Source organism: Rhipicephalus microplus, chromosome 9 (assembly GCF_043290135.1).
Source record: "Rhipicephalus microplus isolate Deutch F79 chromosome 9, USDA_Rmic, whole genome shotgun sequence".
NCBI lineage: Eukaryota > Metazoa > Arthropoda > Arachnida > Ixodida > Ixodidae > Rhipicephalus > Rhipicephalus microplus.
Window position 1 is genome coordinate 40,086,654 of NC_134708.1, and position 20,464 is coordinate 40,107,117.

The 20,464-nt window shown below is 46.0% G+C and overlaps 1 protein-coding gene across 1 annotated transcript; it reads left to right on the forward strand.

Moving 5' to 3' along the window:
- The first annotated feature begins 9,610 nt into the window (after positions 1–9,610).
- On the forward strand, positions 9,611–16,884 carry LOC142771679 (uncharacterized). Its single transcript, XM_075873473.1, has 3 exons — positions 9,611–9,751; positions 11,844–12,042; positions 16,566–16,884. The coding sequence occupies exons 1-3, from the start codon at positions 9,615–9,617 to the stop codon at positions 16,770–16,772; spliced, it is 543 nt and encodes a 180-aa protein (XP_075729588.1). The 5' UTR covers positions 9,611–9,614; the 3' UTR covers positions 16,773–16,884.
- The last annotated feature ends 3,580 nt before the right edge of the window (positions 16,885–20,464 follow it).

Genomic DNA, 20,464 nt, shown 5'->3' on the forward strand with positions numbered 1-20,464 from the left:
ACCACCATATGATTATGAGAGACGCCGTAGTGGAGAGCTCCGGGAATTTCGACCACCTGAGGTTCTTTAACGTGCACCCAAATCTGAGCACACGGGCCTACAGCATTTCCGCCTCCATCGGAAACGCAGCCGCCGCAGCCGGGATTCGATCTCGCGACCTTTGGATCAGCAGCCGAGTACCTTAGCCACTAGACCACCGCAGCGGGACACATATTCAGCGATGAAGCCAATGCTTCAGAGAGGAACCTTTTACTCGGAAGTCTCCCTTTGTAATACACAAAACTGATGATGCAGACAGAAGAAACCGGAAATCCCTGCGAAAATTCGTGGAGAGAGGTGCTTCAATAAAGGAACTGTGCTCAATAAAAAAACATAGCTTATACGCTAGATTCATTAAGACGAAGTTTGTATTTTTACTGCAGATTTGTGGGGGTTTACAACGTGAGCAATTGACATATCTGTAAGGTAATTTCGGTGAGGCTGTGTTTGAAAAAAATTGCCCCCACCTCCCCGAAGGGAATCGTGAGGAAATGTGAACGCGTTTCTTGCGCCGAGAGTGTGTGGCGTAGTAATTTTAATGACATAAATTAATGACGAGACGAGGGTTCGTACCGTAACCATTTATTGACCCATGCATCAGCCAGCGAGTGATCGAGAGTGAGGCGCGCGCTTCACTCCATTTATAGATACGTACGAGTGAGCGGACGGGAGAGCGGGGCGCAGGGAGGAGAGAGAGATAACGGCGAGAGAAGGATTGGTCGTACATGGAGAGGTCCTGCAGTGGGTGGAGTGAGGGTGATAATGATGGCGATGAAAAGAATGTTAAAGTGGCATTTGTATCAAAATTGCAAAATAGAATTAATTTTCACACAAACTGACCTAATATTTGAATAATATGCACCGCCGCCACCACCACCACTGCTAATTGTTTTGTTTAATGTCCTCATATCACCACACCATTATGCATGAGAGACGCTGTGAAGGAGGGCTCCGAAAATATCGCCCACCTGGGTTTCTTCAACGTGCCCATAAATATTTTAAAGTGTACCTAATTGCATCTTAACGAGCACCTAAAATCGCCGAAGAGCAAAGACAAGCAATAGAATAGCAATTTGGATCCACCAGATCTGCTGCTTAAGCGGTCACCACGAGGTCACTGAAGTTGTTTGAATTTTTCAACGCGAGAGCGTTGCAGAATACGTTTCGCGGAAACTCGGGCGTCGGCGTCATTGGTTGTAAGCGAAAAGTCACTCTGTCCATGAACGAAAAATCGAGAACCATGCAAATCTTATAAATCTAATTTCTCAGGTCCGAGTGAGGATTGAGCCCAGGCCATCTGCGAGGCAAGCAGTTGTGTTGGCGCAGAGTCATGACATTTTTTTCTTCGTCGCTTGTGACGATCAGCAGTACAACGAAACAGTAACATGAGCAGCGTATATGCACCTATAGACGGACAGCTCGTTCATTACAAATGATTTGTTAAAATTGCTTTGAAACGAAAAACAATGTATGAATGTCATGTAACAGAAGGAGCTTTCTTAACCGATCATGTACCACCCGGCAGAAACGTTGAATCACGCCAGGCACCGAAATATGTCAACTGAGCGACTAGCACGCAATTTAAAGGCCTATCCGTTACAAAGCGCTTACACGTATGTAATCATCATCAGCAGCAAAAACATTAACAGAGTAAACAGCTGTCACTAATCCAAAGAGCATCATCATACTCATCATCATGCATGAATAGCCGTGCAGGGTTCGCGCGTAGCTCTACAGACGCCTATAATGGGCCCTTCGCTGATTCGCAAGGGAGTAGTTTGGTGAAAGAGGAAGATACAAAAAACGCCATGCCTGTGCGGAAGGCGCAGCACAGTCACAGCGAAAGCTAGAAGAGCGGCCTTTCAGAGCCTTTCCAAAACACTCGTTCGGTAACTACTGCAAGCACACTTGCTTGATAGTCACTAGAATATTTATAATTAACTTTTGGGTAGTAGGCAGGCAATCGCTATGCTATTTTTCGCCATTCTTCTGAGAAGCGTGACATCCGCTAAACACTTGCAAGGAATTTCGCGCCAATTGTCCATGCTGTGGCTGACGACGATGATGAAATATGGCTGAAGTGGGCTTGCGCCATAGTTAATAGGGGAACAAGAACAAGCTTCTGTAATGGGTTGGAGCATTAGACAGCCCACTCATTACGCTATTCGCATTGTTGACGACTGGTGGTTCTTTCGCTGTTTTAAAAGGCTTTACTAGTCGTATTAACGCGATTGATTTCCCAACATCAAGCCTGCCTAAGGCAAGTTTGCCTGCAAGTCGCAAGCACCAGCGTGGCTCAGTGGTAGAATATTGGGCTGGCACCCAGTGGACCCGAGTTAGAGCCCCACTATGCCTTTCAACAGGTCCCAAGCACTGGCGTAGCTCAGTGGTACAATACTAGGCTGGTACTCAGCAGACCCAGGTTTCCAGCCCCACTGTCGTTCGTGCTTTTTTCCCCCTAACTTCGCGCGATGTGGTTAAGGATACCGGCGGCGGTGGCGGCGGACAACTGCACGTGACCCGAGTTGTGATCTGATAAAAGCTTTCGATGTAAAACGACGCTATTGTGTTCCGTCGTGGAGGCACAGTTTAGCACCATTAGGGATGGGAAAGGGGGAAGTAAGAATGACAGGAATAAAAAAGATCCGGCTGAGATGCTGTGGCAAGATAGTGTCTTGTGATCGCAATCGGGAGCACGAAGGTTCGGCTACAGGGTGGCGAGGTCTACAGGAACCGCAACCTCCAGGAACGCTCGCAGGGCTGGTGTGTTCGACCGTGCGGGAAAAAGACAGGCCTCCGAAGTTATCGCAGAGACCGAGCCAGTGTTGGCGGCTCGCTCCGGACGCTGCCGGACCGCAGGCGAAGCAGTCTCCGGTAGTGTCCAGTAGGGGTGGCGGTGGTGTGCCACTTGCCAACCGCAGGCCAGGTTGGGCCGTTGGTAGCAGTTGCCTCAGCCATTGCCGAGAATAGTCTGACTAGGCTGCCGCTTTTGTGGTTCTGGCTTCGCTGTGGTGTGTTATCTTAGCGACGGCCTCCTCGTTCCCAGATATCCTAACGTGCGAGGTAACCCAATGAAAGGCCAGATGCACACCGCTGGCTCTGATGGCTGTGAGCTAGGCGTGCAGCAGCGCCACGGTGATTCCGGCTTGGTCCGTATGTAGCAGAGCGCCTCTAGTGCTGGTCGGGAGTAGCAGAAAATCACCGCGGGCAGTTGGGGTGTGGTAGCAGCATGGCCGTCGGCTACCAGGTGAGAAACCAGCCAGTTCGGCTGCACTGGAGCTGGCCTGAAATGGAAGGTGGTTTCGCATGGTCGTCCCAACTGTTGTAATGACTCACACAGTCACGGCTGAGCTGGGGTTGTCTCGAACGGAACCATCGGTGAACGCCAGGAGGTGCCCCTGTAACCTGTCGTGGAGTTTCTCCACGGCTCAGTGGTGGAAGTCGCACGCCAGTGTCCGGCTTTCGGTGAAGTTCTCCGGCTCCTACTGCATGCCCGAATTCACAAAGGAAACAATTATGGCTTAGTGTGAACTCATCTGCTGTGCTTGCAATAGACATTAAATGATACTCTCGTTTCCATACGGTACGGTTGAGGTATGCACCAAGAATCAAGCAGGTTAGCTGCTCAGAAAGAGATTTGCATGAGGCCTGATTACGATATCGCAACAACCTCTTGAAGGCGCAATTTTTTTAACGTGGTAGCGTTAACAGCTCATTTCACACAAATGCCGCTGTCGGCGTCCGCGCCGTTGGTTGTGAGTGAAAAGTTGAGAAAGACTAAAATAAAACAAATAATAAAAAATCGGTTCTAGTGAGGATCGAATCTAGGCCAATTGCGTGGCAAGCACATTTTCTACCCCATAATCACGCCTCTGTTCTTTTTTATTTATTGACACCAAATCTGCTTGGAAATACAGCGAGAATAACTTTCTCTGCTTGGAACTGCAGTGAAAATAACTAGTATTTTACAAACACGCGTGTCCTGTACACAGGCTTTAGAATACGACACGTAATATCGGAGTAATATTTCGTGGGACAAGCAATCGTGCGTCAGAACATGCCATTATCTTTATGACGTCATGGTTTAAAGCCAGTAATTCATTACAAAAGGCACACTTGTTGCATGCATTCCTTTAAGATCACATACTTTGTGCGCAGCAAGCTCGAAAACATTTCACGCGCGTGATTGCTCGTTGTTTAAAGCATTTAAAGCATGCTTTAAATGGTGTCGGGCCAGTTACTCTCGGTTTCACACTCACAGGAATGTTGTCTTGTAAAGCTCTATACATTGAGGCGCCCTTGTGGATACAAGAGTGCTTCACTAGGGTTTCGGCTACTGCTCGTCCGTCTCGTATACGGCCGGCACTGCCGGCGACGGGCCCTTTGTTCAGCGTCGGCCGCCTCCACACATCTGGGGACGAAGATGCAGCCATATGCAAAAGCTTCACTGGTACAAGCCATATGTTGTTGTTGTTGATGTTTTTTATTTAAAACTAGATACATTTTTTATGAATACATTTTTTTGCATGTCGAATGAACAATCCAAGGTCCCAAAATAAAAACTGTCAGGGGGACCTCCTAACAAAAAGTACAAAGAGGATTAGCTTTTTAGTCAGCAAACAGCGATGAAATCACAGCAATATTTAAAAGAAAATGGTGCAAAATCGTAGGGCCATATGAGCAATAGTGACAATGTGCTTGAAACAAAGAAACCCAAAAGAAAACATTCAAGTCATAAGTCATTTAACAATAAGACCTTCAAGCGCTTACTAAAGGAGTACATTGAGTATGATTTGAGATCGACAGGCAGCATGTTCCTCAGTGTTATGCATGAAAATCTTGCCGTCATTTGACCATAGTTGGTACGTACTTTAGGTAGAAGTAGATTACGGTTAGCTGAAAACCTCGTGTTGTTCGTATTTACAAGAGTAACTCCCGAGAAACTGGAAATGTGTAATTCATCATTAAGGATACGAAACATGATCATTAGAATTTCGTAGCTAAAGAGTTTATGCAGAGGTAAAATGTTCATGTTGCTAAAAAAGGGGGATGATGGTGATGAAAATGGTTTGAAAATAATGAGTCTCAAAGCTTGCTTCTGTAATCGTTCTAGATGATTTACATGTGACCAATATGTATTTCCCCATGATGATACGCAGTATGACAGGTGACTATGAATGAATGTATAATATAAAGATAAAAGGATTTCAGTGGAGAAGTAAGGTCGTGTTTTGATGATCCCGTGAATACTGAAAGACACCTTTTGAATTAAGGCCTGCGAATGCTCACTGAATTTGAAATGTTTATCTAATATCACACCAACAAATTTAGTAGATGAACATGCATAAATAAAGTGTCCATCAAGCGTCACTGCTAATGAAGCGATGTTTGGAAACAAGTGTGGGCAATGGAATACCATGAAATTAGTCTTTGATGGATTGATGAGTAACAGATTCGATACACACCATGAATGAACGTTATTTAAGTCGACGTTTAGCGATTGTTGTAGAATGAGTGGATCCTTGTGTGCGGTAAAAATAGTAGTGTCATCAGTGTAGAGAAGAGCGTTAGTGTGATTCAGACGAAGTGGTAAGTCATTTATAAATAACAAAAACAGGAGGGGTCCCAGGATTGACCCTTGAGGAACGCCAATGTTAGTGGTTTTTGGAGATGAAAAACTCTGGTTTATCTGAACAACCTGCGTCCGATCACCAAGATAGCTTTTAATGGGCTGAAAGGGTGGTCCAGATATGCCGTAACAGTCAAGCTTATGAAATAGGATGGCGTGGTTAATTGTATCGAAAGCTTTAGTAAAATCAATAAACACCGCTCCAAAAAGAAGACCTTCATCAATTGTCAATTGAATTCTGTCAGTAAAAGTTATTAGTGCAACTTCAGTCGAAAGACCTGGACGAAAGCCAAATTGGTGATCAGATAATATGTTGAATTTAGATAGGTATTTCATTCAACGGTTGCAAATTAGTTTTTCAATGACTTTACTAAAGAAAGGTAAAATGCAAATTGGGCGATAGTTGTTACAGCATTCGCGATCACCTTTCTTAAAAATGGGGATAATTTTCCCTGCTTTAAGGCCTTTAGGAAACACAGCAGCCGCGAAAAGCTTATTGATTAAAGAGGCTAAGATTGGGGAAAGTTCTTTTGATACAAGTTTAATTTTAGAAGAGCAGATTTGATCAAGCCCTGGGCCAGTATTCTTTAATGATAAGATGATATTGTTAACTTCATCTGCTACCGTGGGATACAAAAAGAAAGATTGAGGAGTACGTGGAAGACTTGAAAATGAGAGTTCTGACTGAGTGTTTGTATTAGTACTCACAGGGGTGCTGAAATGAGAGCCGAAAACCTCCGCAATAGAATCAGAATCAGTGTATCTGTTTTCGTTAACAGATATAGCAGTTGGGTGCGATTTAGGCTCATTGCTGTTCAGAAATTCTTTAATTACTTGCCACTTCTGCCTTGTGTTGCCACAATTATTTCTAATCTTACTTTGATAGCATTCCCGTTTTGCGTGCTTTATGGCAGCTCCCAGAATATTGGAATAAGTTTTTAGCCGACATTTGAGTGAATGATTGAATGGTTCTGCCTTGACCTTTTTGCGAAGATTGTCCTTTTTCCTTATAGAATGCATTAGTGCCTTAGTAATCCAAGGATTCCTAGGTGCACGGAACCATTGTTTAATTATGGTTTCAGAGCACGACTGACTAATACATTCTCTTACCTTAGCTGAAAAAAAGTTGAATGCAGTTTCAGCGTTACTTTCGTCACATATTTCGTTCCAGTTAGTCTTTCGAATGGTGTCTACAAAGGCTTTTGAATCAAAAGTAGTGTGCACGTTAGTTTTACTACGGCGAATCTCTTTAGAACCGAAACACAAAAATATCGAATAATGATCCGTGATAGCAAAATCCAATACTCCTGCTCTAATGTCAACAGTAGACATACTGTCCAAAATGTGATCGATCAGTGTATTGGAATCGCACCTAGTTGGAGTACGTATTACTGACGAAAAGCCGCAACTAAGAAAACAACGTACGTATTCAGAACAGGATTGGCTCTGTTGATCAGCAATATTAATGTTTATGTCACCACATATAACTACGTTCTTGTTCTCTTCAATTAATTTGTTTAACAAAAGCTCAAGTTCGGCGCAAAACTCTGCATATGATGAAGAAGGGGATCGGTAAAGTACCATAATGATGGTGTTACGGTTGATCATCGACAAATAATGACAGTCAATTTCAATGCAAACGAATTCGCAAAGTGGTGTGCTTAAGGACAAATCAAGTCGCCGCCGGTAAGGCATAGAAGATTCAACCAAAATAGCTGAACCGCCTCCACGACTACCCTTACGATGACAATATTCTGATGGGTGGCCAGGGGTTCCATACAGGGCGCCATCGTGTGAAGTCACCCAAGTTTCTGATAAGCATATGAGCGAAAACGTATGATCGACAACTGAAAAGAAAGCACTAAGGTCATCGTAGTGCTTACGAAGGCTTCCGATGTTAAAATGAATCAGGAACAATGCAGACGTATTGCCCTTGAGAAGTTCTTTGGTGCGTTCGAGTGAAAATATGGTGGCATCCATTTTGAACGATGACTATAGTATAGTAAAATGGGGCTTACAATCACAAGTTATTTAAATACGGCAAGATCTCCCTCGCCAAAGATGCGGTGTACCCGACTAGCTTCCGATTTCCTGGCCTTGATAATGCAGTTATCTGTCCAGAGAAATTTCCATCCCTTGGCTCTCTTCAGCTCAAGGGCTTGCGCAAAAAGTCCCTTATTCTCTGGTGTCAGGTGGTCATTGACGTAGATAGGTGCAACTGAATTCCTTGAAAGCCCAATAGCTGTTGTATTAAGTCTTGCCTTTCTTGCTTTAGCAGCGAAGTCTGTTTTTTTTCGACCTTGAACAGAACCTCGCCATAATATGCGTGCCCTGCCTTCCCGGTACACGGTGCGCTATATCTACATCACTCGGGGCAATCACACAGCCGACTTTTTCGCCAATGGCCTGCACAATAGCGAGGCAGCTCTCGCCATCTGTCTTTGGAATACCTTTTATTTAGACATTGTTCGTCCGTGAATACTGCTCAACGTCAGAAAGCCGCTGCGAGAACAGCCTGCAGTCATCTTTCAGTGATTTGTTTTCATCTCTCAACTCCTTGTTTTCTTTCGCGAGAGCTTCATTTCTTGTCTTGACTGATTCATAAAGTTCATTGAATGCCTCAAGACTATTTCGCATGTCTGAAACCTTAGAGCGGAGAGCTTCTATCTCCCTTGCCAATTCAGCATTTGTAGGCATATTGACAAGATGCAATCACAACCCAAAATGGCAGCAGCGGCAGTGGCTATGACAGAGCACAAAAAAGAGAAAGGACTGGCAAAGCACCAACCTGTACAGAATTCAAGTGGATAGTTAGAAGCAGTCACGCTGCCACAACCACTGCTGCCAAATGATCGCCGTCGTCCAAGAGCGCGTCCTTATGTAGGCTCTTGTCCCCGCTAGGCGTCGGAAGTGCAGACTACGCAGGCGCAGAAGTGCAGTCCAAGCCAGCCCAGCAAGTCAGCCACGAAAGCGAAGAAGCCAAACGTGACACGTGTATTACTTGAATACACGCTAACAGCATACGACGATCAGCCGGAGGTAACAGGTTGAGTAGATCTGCACAGAATTCAAGTGGATAGTTAGAAGCAGTCACGCTGCCACAACCACTGCAGCCAAAAAATTTAGCCACTTCAAAATTTATCGATTACATTGTAGTAACACACAATGTCGACTTCTAAAGTAACATAATTAATTGAAAGGTATGCACTAACTGGTTGAAGTACGTATTAGGGAGATGATATCGCTATTGTGTTCAACTTTCAAACGCGAATATTAAGGATACCGCTATTCTTTTTTTCTTCTTGATAGCCCCAATTTCATGCAGTGATTGGCACGTGCCAAAATGGTTGACTCGTTCGTCAAAGAAAGAGAAGAAGAAGGTGTGAAGGTCAGGCAGGTAGGTACTTGTCTTTGTGTCTGCGTGATGCATTCTTTGTTGGCTATATAAACTGAATAGTTGCGCTGTCAAACACGTTGATGAAGGTACTGCTACCAGCATGCAGGAACAGTCAAGACGGATGTGATCATAGTGCAGCGCAAAGAGACAAAACAGATACATAAAAACACACACCACATGCTCATCTGTGTGTCCCTGTTTTTTTTTTTGCGCTACTGCATGATGACGAGCAAGATCCAACTAGACCAAGGACAAGTCCTTCTACATTTATGAGGGAGAACTGCGCAATTCGTTCAAAAAACAAAAAACAAAACAAAATAGTATTCGAAGTGCATAGACGCAAGGCTTCGTTTGCCCCACTTTTGCCGATAGCGGAAGGACTCGTGATTTTCTTGCCTTCTTGCGTGATGCAGGAGCGCGACTGTCCCTTAACGTCCACAGTCTGCTTCTAAGTGGCCCACATTCAGGCAAATGGAGGCCGCCGAGGCAAGGCGCGCACTGTTGCGGGCCGGTGACGTACGGGTCGCCAGTCATCGTCAGTGGCGCGCGATGTACTACACCCGGGACGCGTCTCCCGGCGGCGATGCCTACTGCGGTTTCCAGCAGCGGCGACCTGGCGTTGAGAGCTACACGCGCAGCGACAGGCTACTCATCGCGGCGCCACCACGCGAAGGAGACGCTAACAAGTCAGTGTTCGATCGCGGTCGTACCCATTGTTACATAACGCGTACTTTGAGCGTTGGCTAAATGATTATAATATTTATAGAACGTGAAATGTGACTGTCGGTGGCACCGGGCTTAGCTGATGAAACGTAATGCGATGGTTCCATCATGGCGGCACAAATCAACAGTATTTGTGCCGTAAGATAGCGTGACGTCACCTGATGATGTCAATTGACGACTTGGTCACTTGGTAATGGCTGAGCCGGTTCCAGAAAATCTACAAAACCACGTGGGGTGCACGTAGTTTTCAAGGAGGTAAAGTTTCGAATATCGATCGAGAAGAGTTACGTCTCTCGCTTTGGAGTTTTCTGAGGCGAATGCAGTGAGAAGCTTGTGACTTTTTAGCATCAAACAACAACAACAACAACAACAACATTGTTATTGTTATTATTATTATTATTATTATTATTATTATTATTATTATTATTATTATTATTATTATTTCGCACCGATACGTTTGCTGAAAGACAGCTGCAGGTAAAAGGTGATGCCTACTACGGGACGGCGTCGGTATATTTCGAAACCGTGAAGTGGACGATAGTTATAGCGCGAGACCAGCGGCCATGTCCTTGTCTCTTTGTCGTCGTTCTGTTCTCGCGTTATAACTATGGTTTACTTCACGGTTTCGCGATATACCGACGCTGTCCCGTAGTAGGCATCACCTTTTACCTGCAGCTGTCTTTCAGCAAACGTATTGAGCAGAAATAAACATGACGATAGTTATAGTGCGAGAACAGAATGACGACTAAGAGACAAGAAGGACATGGGCGCTGTTCTCGCGCTATAAATATCGTCATGTCATACTAACTTGCCTGAACTGCCACACTTCGAAGTTGCGTGAAGTGGAGTTGCGACCAGTAGTTGTCCATTGCGTATGTTAGTCACGTATGGTAACTCCATGTATTACGTTCTGGCACGCACACTATCTCAGCTTTTTTTTCCCGCACAAGATTTCGTTCGCACGAACGTTGAAGACTTGCACAAAAACATTTAAAGATATATATTACTTGTGTTTACAAGGTAGTAATCTTTTCCGTTTGATGTTCTGCGTAAGTTTTCATCCAACTGTTTTGGGGTTATCACAGGAAGTATGAAGAAAAATAATGCCGGTAGCACTTCTGAAAACAAAATAAGTACGGCTCCGGATTACTTTTCATCACTGAGGGTTCTCCAACGTGCGCCTAAAATCTAAGTGCGCTGGTGTTCTTGCAATTCGCTCTTGTGCAAATGCAGTCGCCGGGACTGAGAACCGAACCCGCGCTTTCACGCTTAGCAGCATCCAGTACCATATTCCCAAAGTCACGACGGCTGGTTTTACTCCGATGTATGTAATCTGTGCATGAGTAAAGGGGTCGTGAAGCAATGCCAAATACTACAGACGAATAAATCTTGTGGTAAGTGTAGTAAGCTTATTAGCTAGAACTAGAGGATAGATAGATAGATGAGAGATGATAGAAGATATATAGAAGATAGATAGATAGAAGAAAGATAGATAGATAGAAGAAAGATAGAAAATAGATAGATAGATAGAAAGATAGAAGATAGATAGAAGATAGATAGAAAGATAGATAGAAAGATAGAAGAAAGATAGATAGATAGAAAGATAGAAGAAAGATAGATAGATAGAATATAGAATATAGAATATAGATAGATAGATAGAATATAGAATATAGAATATAGATAGATAGATAGATAGATAGATAGATAGATAGATAGATAGGTAGATAGATAGATAGATAGATAGATAGATAGGTAGATAGATAGATAGATAGATAGCGAGGAGACCGTAAACCTCCTGTATTTTGGTATTGTATTTCCGGAGAAGGGTTATTAGTCCGGAACATATTGAAATCGGGCCACGTGTTGCGCTCTTGCTGCCAGCCTTTGTGTGTTGCCGAGTTAAGTACTGCAGAATGAGTTTGGAGACGAGCTTGGAATTTTAAAGTTTGAAGCAGTTGGAGGCTGTTGAGATGGTTCTTTGTCCTGGAGCAGACGCAAAATACCCGTATTATGATGCTCTTGTGACCTTGTCGATCTTTTGTTCCCGCGTTCCAGCCACGACCTCTCCTGCTTTTCGTGCGCTGTGATATTCCTGGTGTTCCTGGTGGCGTGCATGGTGCTCCTCGCCACGCAGGGAAGCCTGCAGGGCAGTCTTCAAGGAAGACTGCGTGGAGACGTGCAGGATATGGACGCAGCGGCCATTTCTTCACCATCTGGCGGGAACCCCATGCACGAGGACGCATTGAAAAGCGAGGTGCGTTTGCTTCCCGTCATTCAAACATACCACAAAGGCCCAAGAAAGAATCGTCGCATAGGGGAGTTACATTTCAAAACTTACACTGCAGGGTCTCCAATGCATTCAGTCAAGACTACATGAAAGCGAAAGCCATTCCAGTTCTCCCACTTGACTCGATCATGATTATCCACTAAATAAAAGTTGCTTAATTTAGTTTCTTTTAATAATGTCGTAATATGCCTCTAATGATCTGAAGATATCCACCAAAATATTCGTAAAAAGGAATTATGTAGGGCAGTGAACGGTACTACGTATTTCTTCTTTACACTCTCAGACGAATTTCTTAAAAAAAACTATAGCATTTACAGCACAATTTACATTCAGGTATCGAAGTGGGTGCTAATAACCTTTACATGCATATGAGTACAGTCACATCAGTCATATATATGTGAGTATGTATCCTTATAGGTGGCCTCATCTGAATATAAGTAGTCATACAAGGCAGAATATGGTTTTTGATGTAGTTGTATATGGTAGTATACGGTCTCATATGAACCCTCATATGACAATATATAAGTCCATGTAATATCGCCATATATGAGTACATGTACATTTATTTTTTGGCCACATATGGCAGTGTACTAAACATATATGTGTCATTTATGACATTTTTGTAAGAGTTCTTTTGCAGTTAACTGCTATTGAAATTCGGCCACCATGGTCTCGATTGGAACCGACGACCTCTGCTTTAAAGGCCCATTAATAAGCAAAAATGTTTTTTCACGTATTAGCATAAGTAGAATTTTGCAGTATCGAAAACACCACTCTTACCCCGACATGGTGCTCGGCAAGCGAGGAAACAAGCGAAAAAAAAATGGGTGGTGACGCCACCTTCAGCTTCCTGCACCAAACACCATGGCGTCATAGATAGTGAAAGTGTCTGCTGGGTCCTACGTAGATTTTAATCGACAAACATCAAGTACATTGTCATATCTGGGTGTCACAGGTTTAGAATATGAAGTTTTAGAAAATTTCACTGAGTTAATACACGAAAAACACATTTAAAAATTTCTCACGTCACGCGCAGAGATTCGTGTGCACAATTTAGAAATGAAATTTAAACTTTGACTTTCTTTCATAATAATAAACTTACATTAGTGAAACACATGGCATTAGAATTCTCATAGAGCAGTTCGTCAACCAACTCACTGTTTCTCTTCAGGGTCCCTTAACAGCACGACGCCGTCCAACTTAAGATCGCGGCGGGACGCATTAACTCAATAACCACAGTTTGTTGTGCCTGCGTTTATTTTACCCCAGCTTAAATTGCAGCTCGCTGAGACACACCGCACGCGGGAATACGTGGCTCAAAACATCGTCACCTGTATCAGATTAAAGAGACGAGGCATTCTCGAAGATGAAATGTGGCTGGCTCCATCGACGGCCCGTCTTGAAGAATTTTAGATGCGAAGCAGCTCTTGCTCGGGGCTGTGTCCGTCTCGAGGCGACCGTTACACTCCCTCACTGCGCACGCACCAGCTCTCCACCACTTCTCGCGCTCATGTGAGCAGGTGGTGGTGGTGATGGTAGTGGTTAGAAGAAGGCACCTAATTTCTGCCGCCCGGTTGGTTGCACGCCGCAGCGCCTGCGGGGAGAGAAAACGGGAGAAAAGTGGATAGAAGAGAAAAAAGGTTAGGTGAGCTGTGACGAAAGCGTCTTCAGCACGAGCAGCAGTCCGGCAGCAGGTATAGGGGTGGCAAGGGTCCCGCTCTTAGCGGTAGGCCACGATGCCCGTCTCATCCAGGAGCCCCGCCAGGCCCCAGAGTGCAGGTAGATAGGGACGAAATGAGAATAGCAGGTGCTCCAGGGTGGTGGCAGGAAGGCCATGTCTCCGGTGGGCCGCGGTGACCCCCAAGCGTTTCTGTGCCAAGGCAGGGAAGATACAGAGGTACTCGATGGTCTCGGGGTCAGCGCAGTGGCTGCAGGCTGGGAAGGCGCAGCATCCCTTGAGATAGCAGCGGTCCACGGTTCGCAGTGGCAGCAGGTCAGCTCGCTCCCTCCTTGTAGGCCTGCCTCGGGAAGACGCTTTGGTCCCCGCCCGCTGGCCACGCTCTGGTCCGGCTGGAGAGAAGCGAGGAGCTTCTTGATGCGAGCCTGCGTGAAGCCGCTGGCCGCCACGGCCTGGGTGATGGCGGTGCCCGGCTGGTGTGTTGGCCAGGGTGTGTGCCTTCTCGTTGCGACTATGCCCACGTGAGAGGGAGCCCAGTGGAAGGGGACGGACGTCTCTGTCGCCGCAAGGGCCTGGTACTTGGATTCCAGGAGGCTCCCCGTGAGCCCGGCGCAGCGGTGATTGGCCAGCGTCTGCAGGGCCGCCTTGCTATCGCACAGGACTGCAACCGCTTATGCAGGGACGTCCTCGGCCAGTAGGTCTGCCGCCAAGTGAAGCCCCGCCAGCTCTGCTGAAATGGTGCTCGCCGGAAGGGTAGTCGACGCCGCCTGCTGACGTCCCTGGTTGGGATGACGCAGGCGGCCACTGCTGTACTGTCTGGCATGACGGATTTGTCGGTGAAGACCTGGCACCGGTCTGCTAGCTGCTCATGGAGTTTGGAGACGGCGGCATGTTGCAGTGGTGCAGCAGACGTTCGGCGCTTTGTTGCCCCTTCCAAGGACAGGTGGACCTCAGGTGGCCGGTGATGGGGCGGTGGAGAAGCCACCAGGACGACAAATGAAATCGGCAAATGACAAATGAAAATGAAAACCACAAATGGAAACGAAATATGGAAAAACAAGTGAACGACAGCGATGCTTCGCATCCCTGAGGTTCTCTTTAGTGGGAGAATGAGTAATTTTTTTTTAATCTGCAAGATTTCACTTGCCCCGAACTACTGATTTCGGAATGCAGTACTAAAGTATTGGTTATTATCGCCTGAACTTCGGCCTTAAAGGGGCTCTGAAACACTTTTTCAACTCTGGAATGGATTCACTAAAAGAGCGTATTCCTTCACAAATTCAGTGCCGCAGAAATGTATTGTTCCGTTCAGTACGAGTGAAGTTACAAATATTTGCCGCATGCTGCAATCACATTCTCTCTTCTATCGTCTCGCCGAAAGCACTGGAAGCTAAGCTGGGGGGGGGGGGTGACATGGGCAAGGAAAATACGTCACGTACGTCTCGTGACCTTGAGAACTTTTTCTTTTCTTCTTCGAACACGCGTCTTTTTCAATGTGATCGCGCACGCACGCGTGGACACGTCGTGGCATCCCACGGCGATCCCAGTTACGACCGAGCGCACCATGTTAAAAGCAGCCATTGCCATATAGATGGCCTTCTACGAATGATTTTTGAGCTTCCCTAGAGTTAAGGTTGAGACGATGGATGCAGTACCGATTGTTCAGATGTCCACGACAACAAGTTGAAGGACGAGACATGCCCAGTTGCTCACTTCCTTGCAAACTTCAGTTTACTTACACACTGACACTGATTTACAGACTGGGGTGGTCACCAAACCGACGGCACTGGGCTGTATTAACGTCGGCGTTAATTGCCGAGCGCTTGACATACTTCACACATTGACACCAAATTGTCGATGTAGTACCAAACCCTGGATCAGAGTCGGCGCCAAGCACGACCTCTGTCCCGCTTCCCGATCTTGTTCTTGAGCACCAAGCTCCCCTCATCTCAGTTTCTTTGCATTAAATACCTCCAGTCTCATCAGAGACCACCTCGGGGAACGAACCCCCTTCTTGATCTCCACCGATGTAGCAAACAACTCTTCTTTCCTCAGAGACATGTCTCCGCCTCTACGTTCCCACACTTTGCTATCCTTATCCTCCAAGAAATTTGCTAAAAAAGCTTCGTCATTTCGTCAACGTACAGCTTAAAAATACTTTCGCGTGACAAAAAACCTGGCTTAACAGCCGGTCGGCTGTCTGGAGTTAGTTCTCACATTGCTGCCGTCTATCCACACGTATTGTTACAGCAAGTCGCCACCTTATCCTGTATGGAGCGGTGTCGCGACAGGGACGACATGTTCCCCAGTCAGGCTCACCGTGAAAACGCTTCAGCCGTTTGGCTGACTCGCCAGCACAGGTGCGGTGAACAAAAGCTCACGAGGTTTGGTAACAAAGGTGCGTGCAGAGGTGGACGGCTTAGTACTTCGCCTGCGACGCCACTTGTCATTATCTTCTCTTTGTCAGGCTATTGACTGGCCATCCTTCGCTTGCCTTAAACTTACCTCCCGTCAATGGCCGAGAGAAGAGAAATCAATTTTTAGCTGTCTTTGATAATTAATTGTGAATTCCTGGCCGAGTGCAGCACTATTATATTAGGCTCGCGTGTTTTCGGAAGCCTCTACTGTCTATCGGCAGTGTTTTATGACCATGCTTAAAAATTGTGGCAGGGCCCCTTTAACTGTACCAGATTATGTGTGTTTTACTTGTATCTGATGACAATGTATTAAGCGACAACATTCTGCAAAGCTTCGTGCAAGCAACCCTGGCTGAAACGTACGTATTCGCGTTCTTTTGATGGACGCCACGCAGGCCCGACCACGTGAAAGACCTAATCAGCAGCCCTTAACCGCCTCCACGCACACTCGCCGACTCCACAAGATTGACACCACAAACCTCCACCGGGAAACCACTTCGGCTTCGGTCCCGCATTCGAGTGCACCAGAGCGGAGCATACCTCCTGCGCCTCGAACGGATCTCTCTACCAGCTCTGGGGACCCTGTTCGTACAATGACGTGAGCCTCGAGAGATATTTCATCTCGGAGTACCAAATTATAGGATGCATAGCGTGAACCAACCACACACACACATGCACGGTGATGTTTTCGACAGCAAACTTAGTTTTCGTCGTCAGGGCATAATCAATTATTTGTACAAATGAGTTTTTACCAATTACGTCATCCCCAGCATGCACTATCATCAGGCTGTGTAGTTATTACTTGCGTGTATTTCCAGTCGAATGCATAACTATTGCGCGTAAGCTTTATTTTTACTTTCACCTTTGTTGTTGCTTTTTTCGCGTATGCCCCTACAGTTTTAGTACGTTACACCCGGATGCTAATGCAAATAAATGAATAGATTAACTAGCAAATAAATAAACAAAACTATTTGAACAGTCGCTCACATTACCAAAAAATTTTGCGATGAAGGCAAGATGATGCAGGCCTGCGTGCTTAGGTAGAGGTGCATTTTGAAGAACCCCAGGTCCGAGGTCTTCGCCACGGCGTCTCGAAATCAAAAAAGGCCTGAAAACAAAGAAGTGTATAAGAATACTTCTGCAGGGTTACCATTGACTTCCCAGTGTTTTCAAGGCACTTTTTTTGTTGAGATTTGCTGAACATCCCTGCGCACGCTTTTCAAAAGGGCTCGGCTGTATTCGTTTGTGCTTTCAGGACAGCGGCTGCAGCAGTATTGGAGAGAGGCGAGCCTACAACCTTGCCACCACCTTCAGCTGCGTCGCCAAGGTTCTCGGGAGACAAGCCCGAAACTGGATCCAGATACTTCGCCGAGGCGAGGTCTACGCCCTCAACTAAAGTGAATCGTGAAACTACAAATGACAGCGTGGTTAGGCTCCACCCGCTACTGATAGATACGCCCCCTAGAGATTCCGAGGACGACAAGGATTATGATGACGGGCAACGCCTCGGTGGTGGTGACGAGGAGTATAGGCCCTCCACTAAAGTCAGTCCCGGACCCACAGGCGTGGTCAGAATCCACCCGCTGGTGATCGGAACGCCACCTGAAAGCGACGAAGACGATGATTATGATGACGGGCAACGCCTTGGTGGTGGTGACAAGGACTATTAGGCCCTTCACTAAAGTCAGTCACGGAACCGCAGGCGTGGTCAGAATCCACCCGCTGATGATCGACACGCCATCTAAAGGCGATGAAGACGACAAAGATTACGACGATGAATGGTGACAAGGACCGTAGGCGTTAGGATTGTTGTCCTATGCTTTCATTAAGTTTCGCGAGCAAATCGCGTCAGTAGTGTCAGGTGCATAGAGCATTTGCAATACATGTACACTGAATCGTCCGTTTCTTGAAAAAATGTTTGGACCCTATATCGTTGAAGTTTTAGTTAACGCTCTGGAAGAAAAGCTAATTTCTTCACATTTACATAATGATTACTACAAATAACAAACTGTATATTTTCTTGTATTCATTGCTGTTATCATTAGCGTAGCATCTAACAGAGATGTACTGGCTCCTAAATTCCCCTTTCGTTTAAATCAGGTTCTGGTAACATGAATGGCCAATTTCCTGAAGCTCAGTGTTCGTGGTCTCTTGCCAACAGCGCACGGAAGTTGCAAAATTAAGTCGGGTCTACCAATGAGAACACCGAGTCGCAAATTGTTACAGAGTGGGACAGTGGTTTGCGCCTACGGCCACGAACACAGATTCCGGGCTACCGCTCACGCAGGTCAATTCCACACCGATCTTCCGCACCTTTAGGGCCTGAAAAGCGATGATCAAGGCAAGGATACTAAGCAAACTGCTACACGAGCACGTGAAGAAGGCCGTCGTGACGTGGCGGTGATGTGGGGATCTCGGAGGCCGTGCTGAATTGCCGGAAACCTTCTTGCGAGAGGGATCTTTCTGTTTGACTCAGGAGAGTAAGTCAAAGAAGTCCAGGAAGAAATGGGAGCATGAAGAATGGGAACTAAAGAGATGATAGTCGAGAACATTTTTTCCTAAATGTTCTTGAATCGCACAACAGCGCTGCCTAAACGAAGACAAAGCAGAGGCGGGAACAACGCACCTTACGATTCATTTCGTGTGGCGAATCGTTTGTTCGGTTCGTTTTCCTGCTTCGCGTTCGTTCTCACCACGCTCTTGCCCGATTCAAGACATTCAACCAACTAGCCAACTAGTTCGCCCTGTGAAAAATTCTCGAACCTCTCGAACCGGTAGTATCGCTGGGGTCGGCGTTTCGACAAAACGTTTCGATAAGGAAAGCTTCAGTTTCAGCATTGAAGCAGACAAGACCGCTTGCCGAAACGCCTGTACCACTGGCTCATAAATTTTTCATCTCTTAAAAAAGAAAGAATCGCAAGCTCCTTGTCTCGTTGTAGCTCTCACATTTGCTCTATTAAGGAACGCCAGGCGGTAGATGCAAAAGTTTCAGACCTGTATTTATTTAATAGAGTGCGAGTTATTCTGGGATACAAAAAAAATAAAATTGGTTGTGGGTACACGTTTATCAAAAACGCCAGGCTTGCGTGGAACACTTGGTGTGTCGCAGCAAGAAGCTTTGATTGCTCTGCGTGTTCACGTTATTCATGTTGTGCTGTGTTTGAGAGCTCAAGCGAAAGCTGCGAATGTGCTGCGTGTTAACGTTGTTGATGTATAGCGCTGCGTGCTCAAGCGGGTAAATGAAGATTAAAAAAAAAAAAAACGTCTGCACAGTCGCAGCTGAAAGGGTGACCTTCCTTGAGCCCGTCGGACTTGGACGGTAAGAGCACTCAAGCTCAAGCCGACCTTTACGCTTCCTGATAGATTCTCTCTCTCTCTCTCTCTCTCTCTCTCTCTCTCTTTGGCGACTTCTAGAAGAATACCTGCAAGGTACCCACTACCCCATAAATAATTGAACCCAGGACATCTGCGCGGCAAGCAGGTGTACCACTCATCTATGCCGTTCCGGTCCTGTACCTTCTGTTGTGGCTCAACACACAGCGGGGAATCGGCCAAGAGTTTAGTGGTCTTAAAAAGTGTTCATGAATTTTAGACTAATGTAGGATACGGAAACAGATTCGAAAAAAAAACATGTCATGATGTGGTGCGCGTTTCCTGAAAGGATGCAATATTACGTGGCGAAAGAACGACACTGAACGTGAAAAGCTTGTGGACTGCGCAAGGAGTGGGCGTGTTAAATTTTCACCCTTAAAAAAAGCACTACGGCATATTCAATCACCACTATCTAGCTGCAAAAGCATAAGTAAAATGAGCCGCCGAGTTGGTTCACGCGTTTCTTCATGGGCGTGCAGAGCGCTCTTCGCCGATTCACAAAAGAAAGAATAAAAAGCGAGTGTATGAGTATACCCGCCATTCGAGGGAATCGCGAACATCAAGAAATCGGTCACCTGAAGCCGAATTCAAGTCGGCACGTTTCCGAATTCGCACACCCTCAATAAATTGCATTCCTCGGCATATTCTCCCTCTGCCCGTGATTCTGAGCTAAAGCTACCCTGTAATAAGTTTCGCGGGAATGCAAAGTTATTACAGCATTAGCATCAATACAAAATCTCGCAACCGAGCAATGAGGGTAGCTGCTGGCCAGCGAAAAGCGGGAAGATCAGCGGAGTCTGATTGATTTGTGGGGTTTAACGTCCCAAAACCACCATATGATTATGAGAGACGCCGTAGTGGAGGGCTCTGGAAATTTTGACCTCCTGGGGTTCTTTAAGCCGAGTCTGCATCGACCAGAGCC

Bases quoted from the DNA above. Each gene is read 5' to 3' on its own strand.
- LOC142771679 (XM_075873473.1), top strand. From the start codon at position 9,615: ATGTACTACACCCGGGACGCGTCTCCCGGCGGCGATGCCTACTGCGGT. The intron at 9,752-11,843 runs GTCAGTGTTCGA...CCCGCGTTCCAG, and splicing joins CGCGAAGGAGACGCTAACAA to CCACGACCTCTCCTGCTTTT. The intron at 12,043-16,565 runs GTGCGTTTGCTT...GACGCCACGCAG, and splicing joins AGGACGCATTGAAAAGCGAG to GCCCGACCACGTGAAAGACC.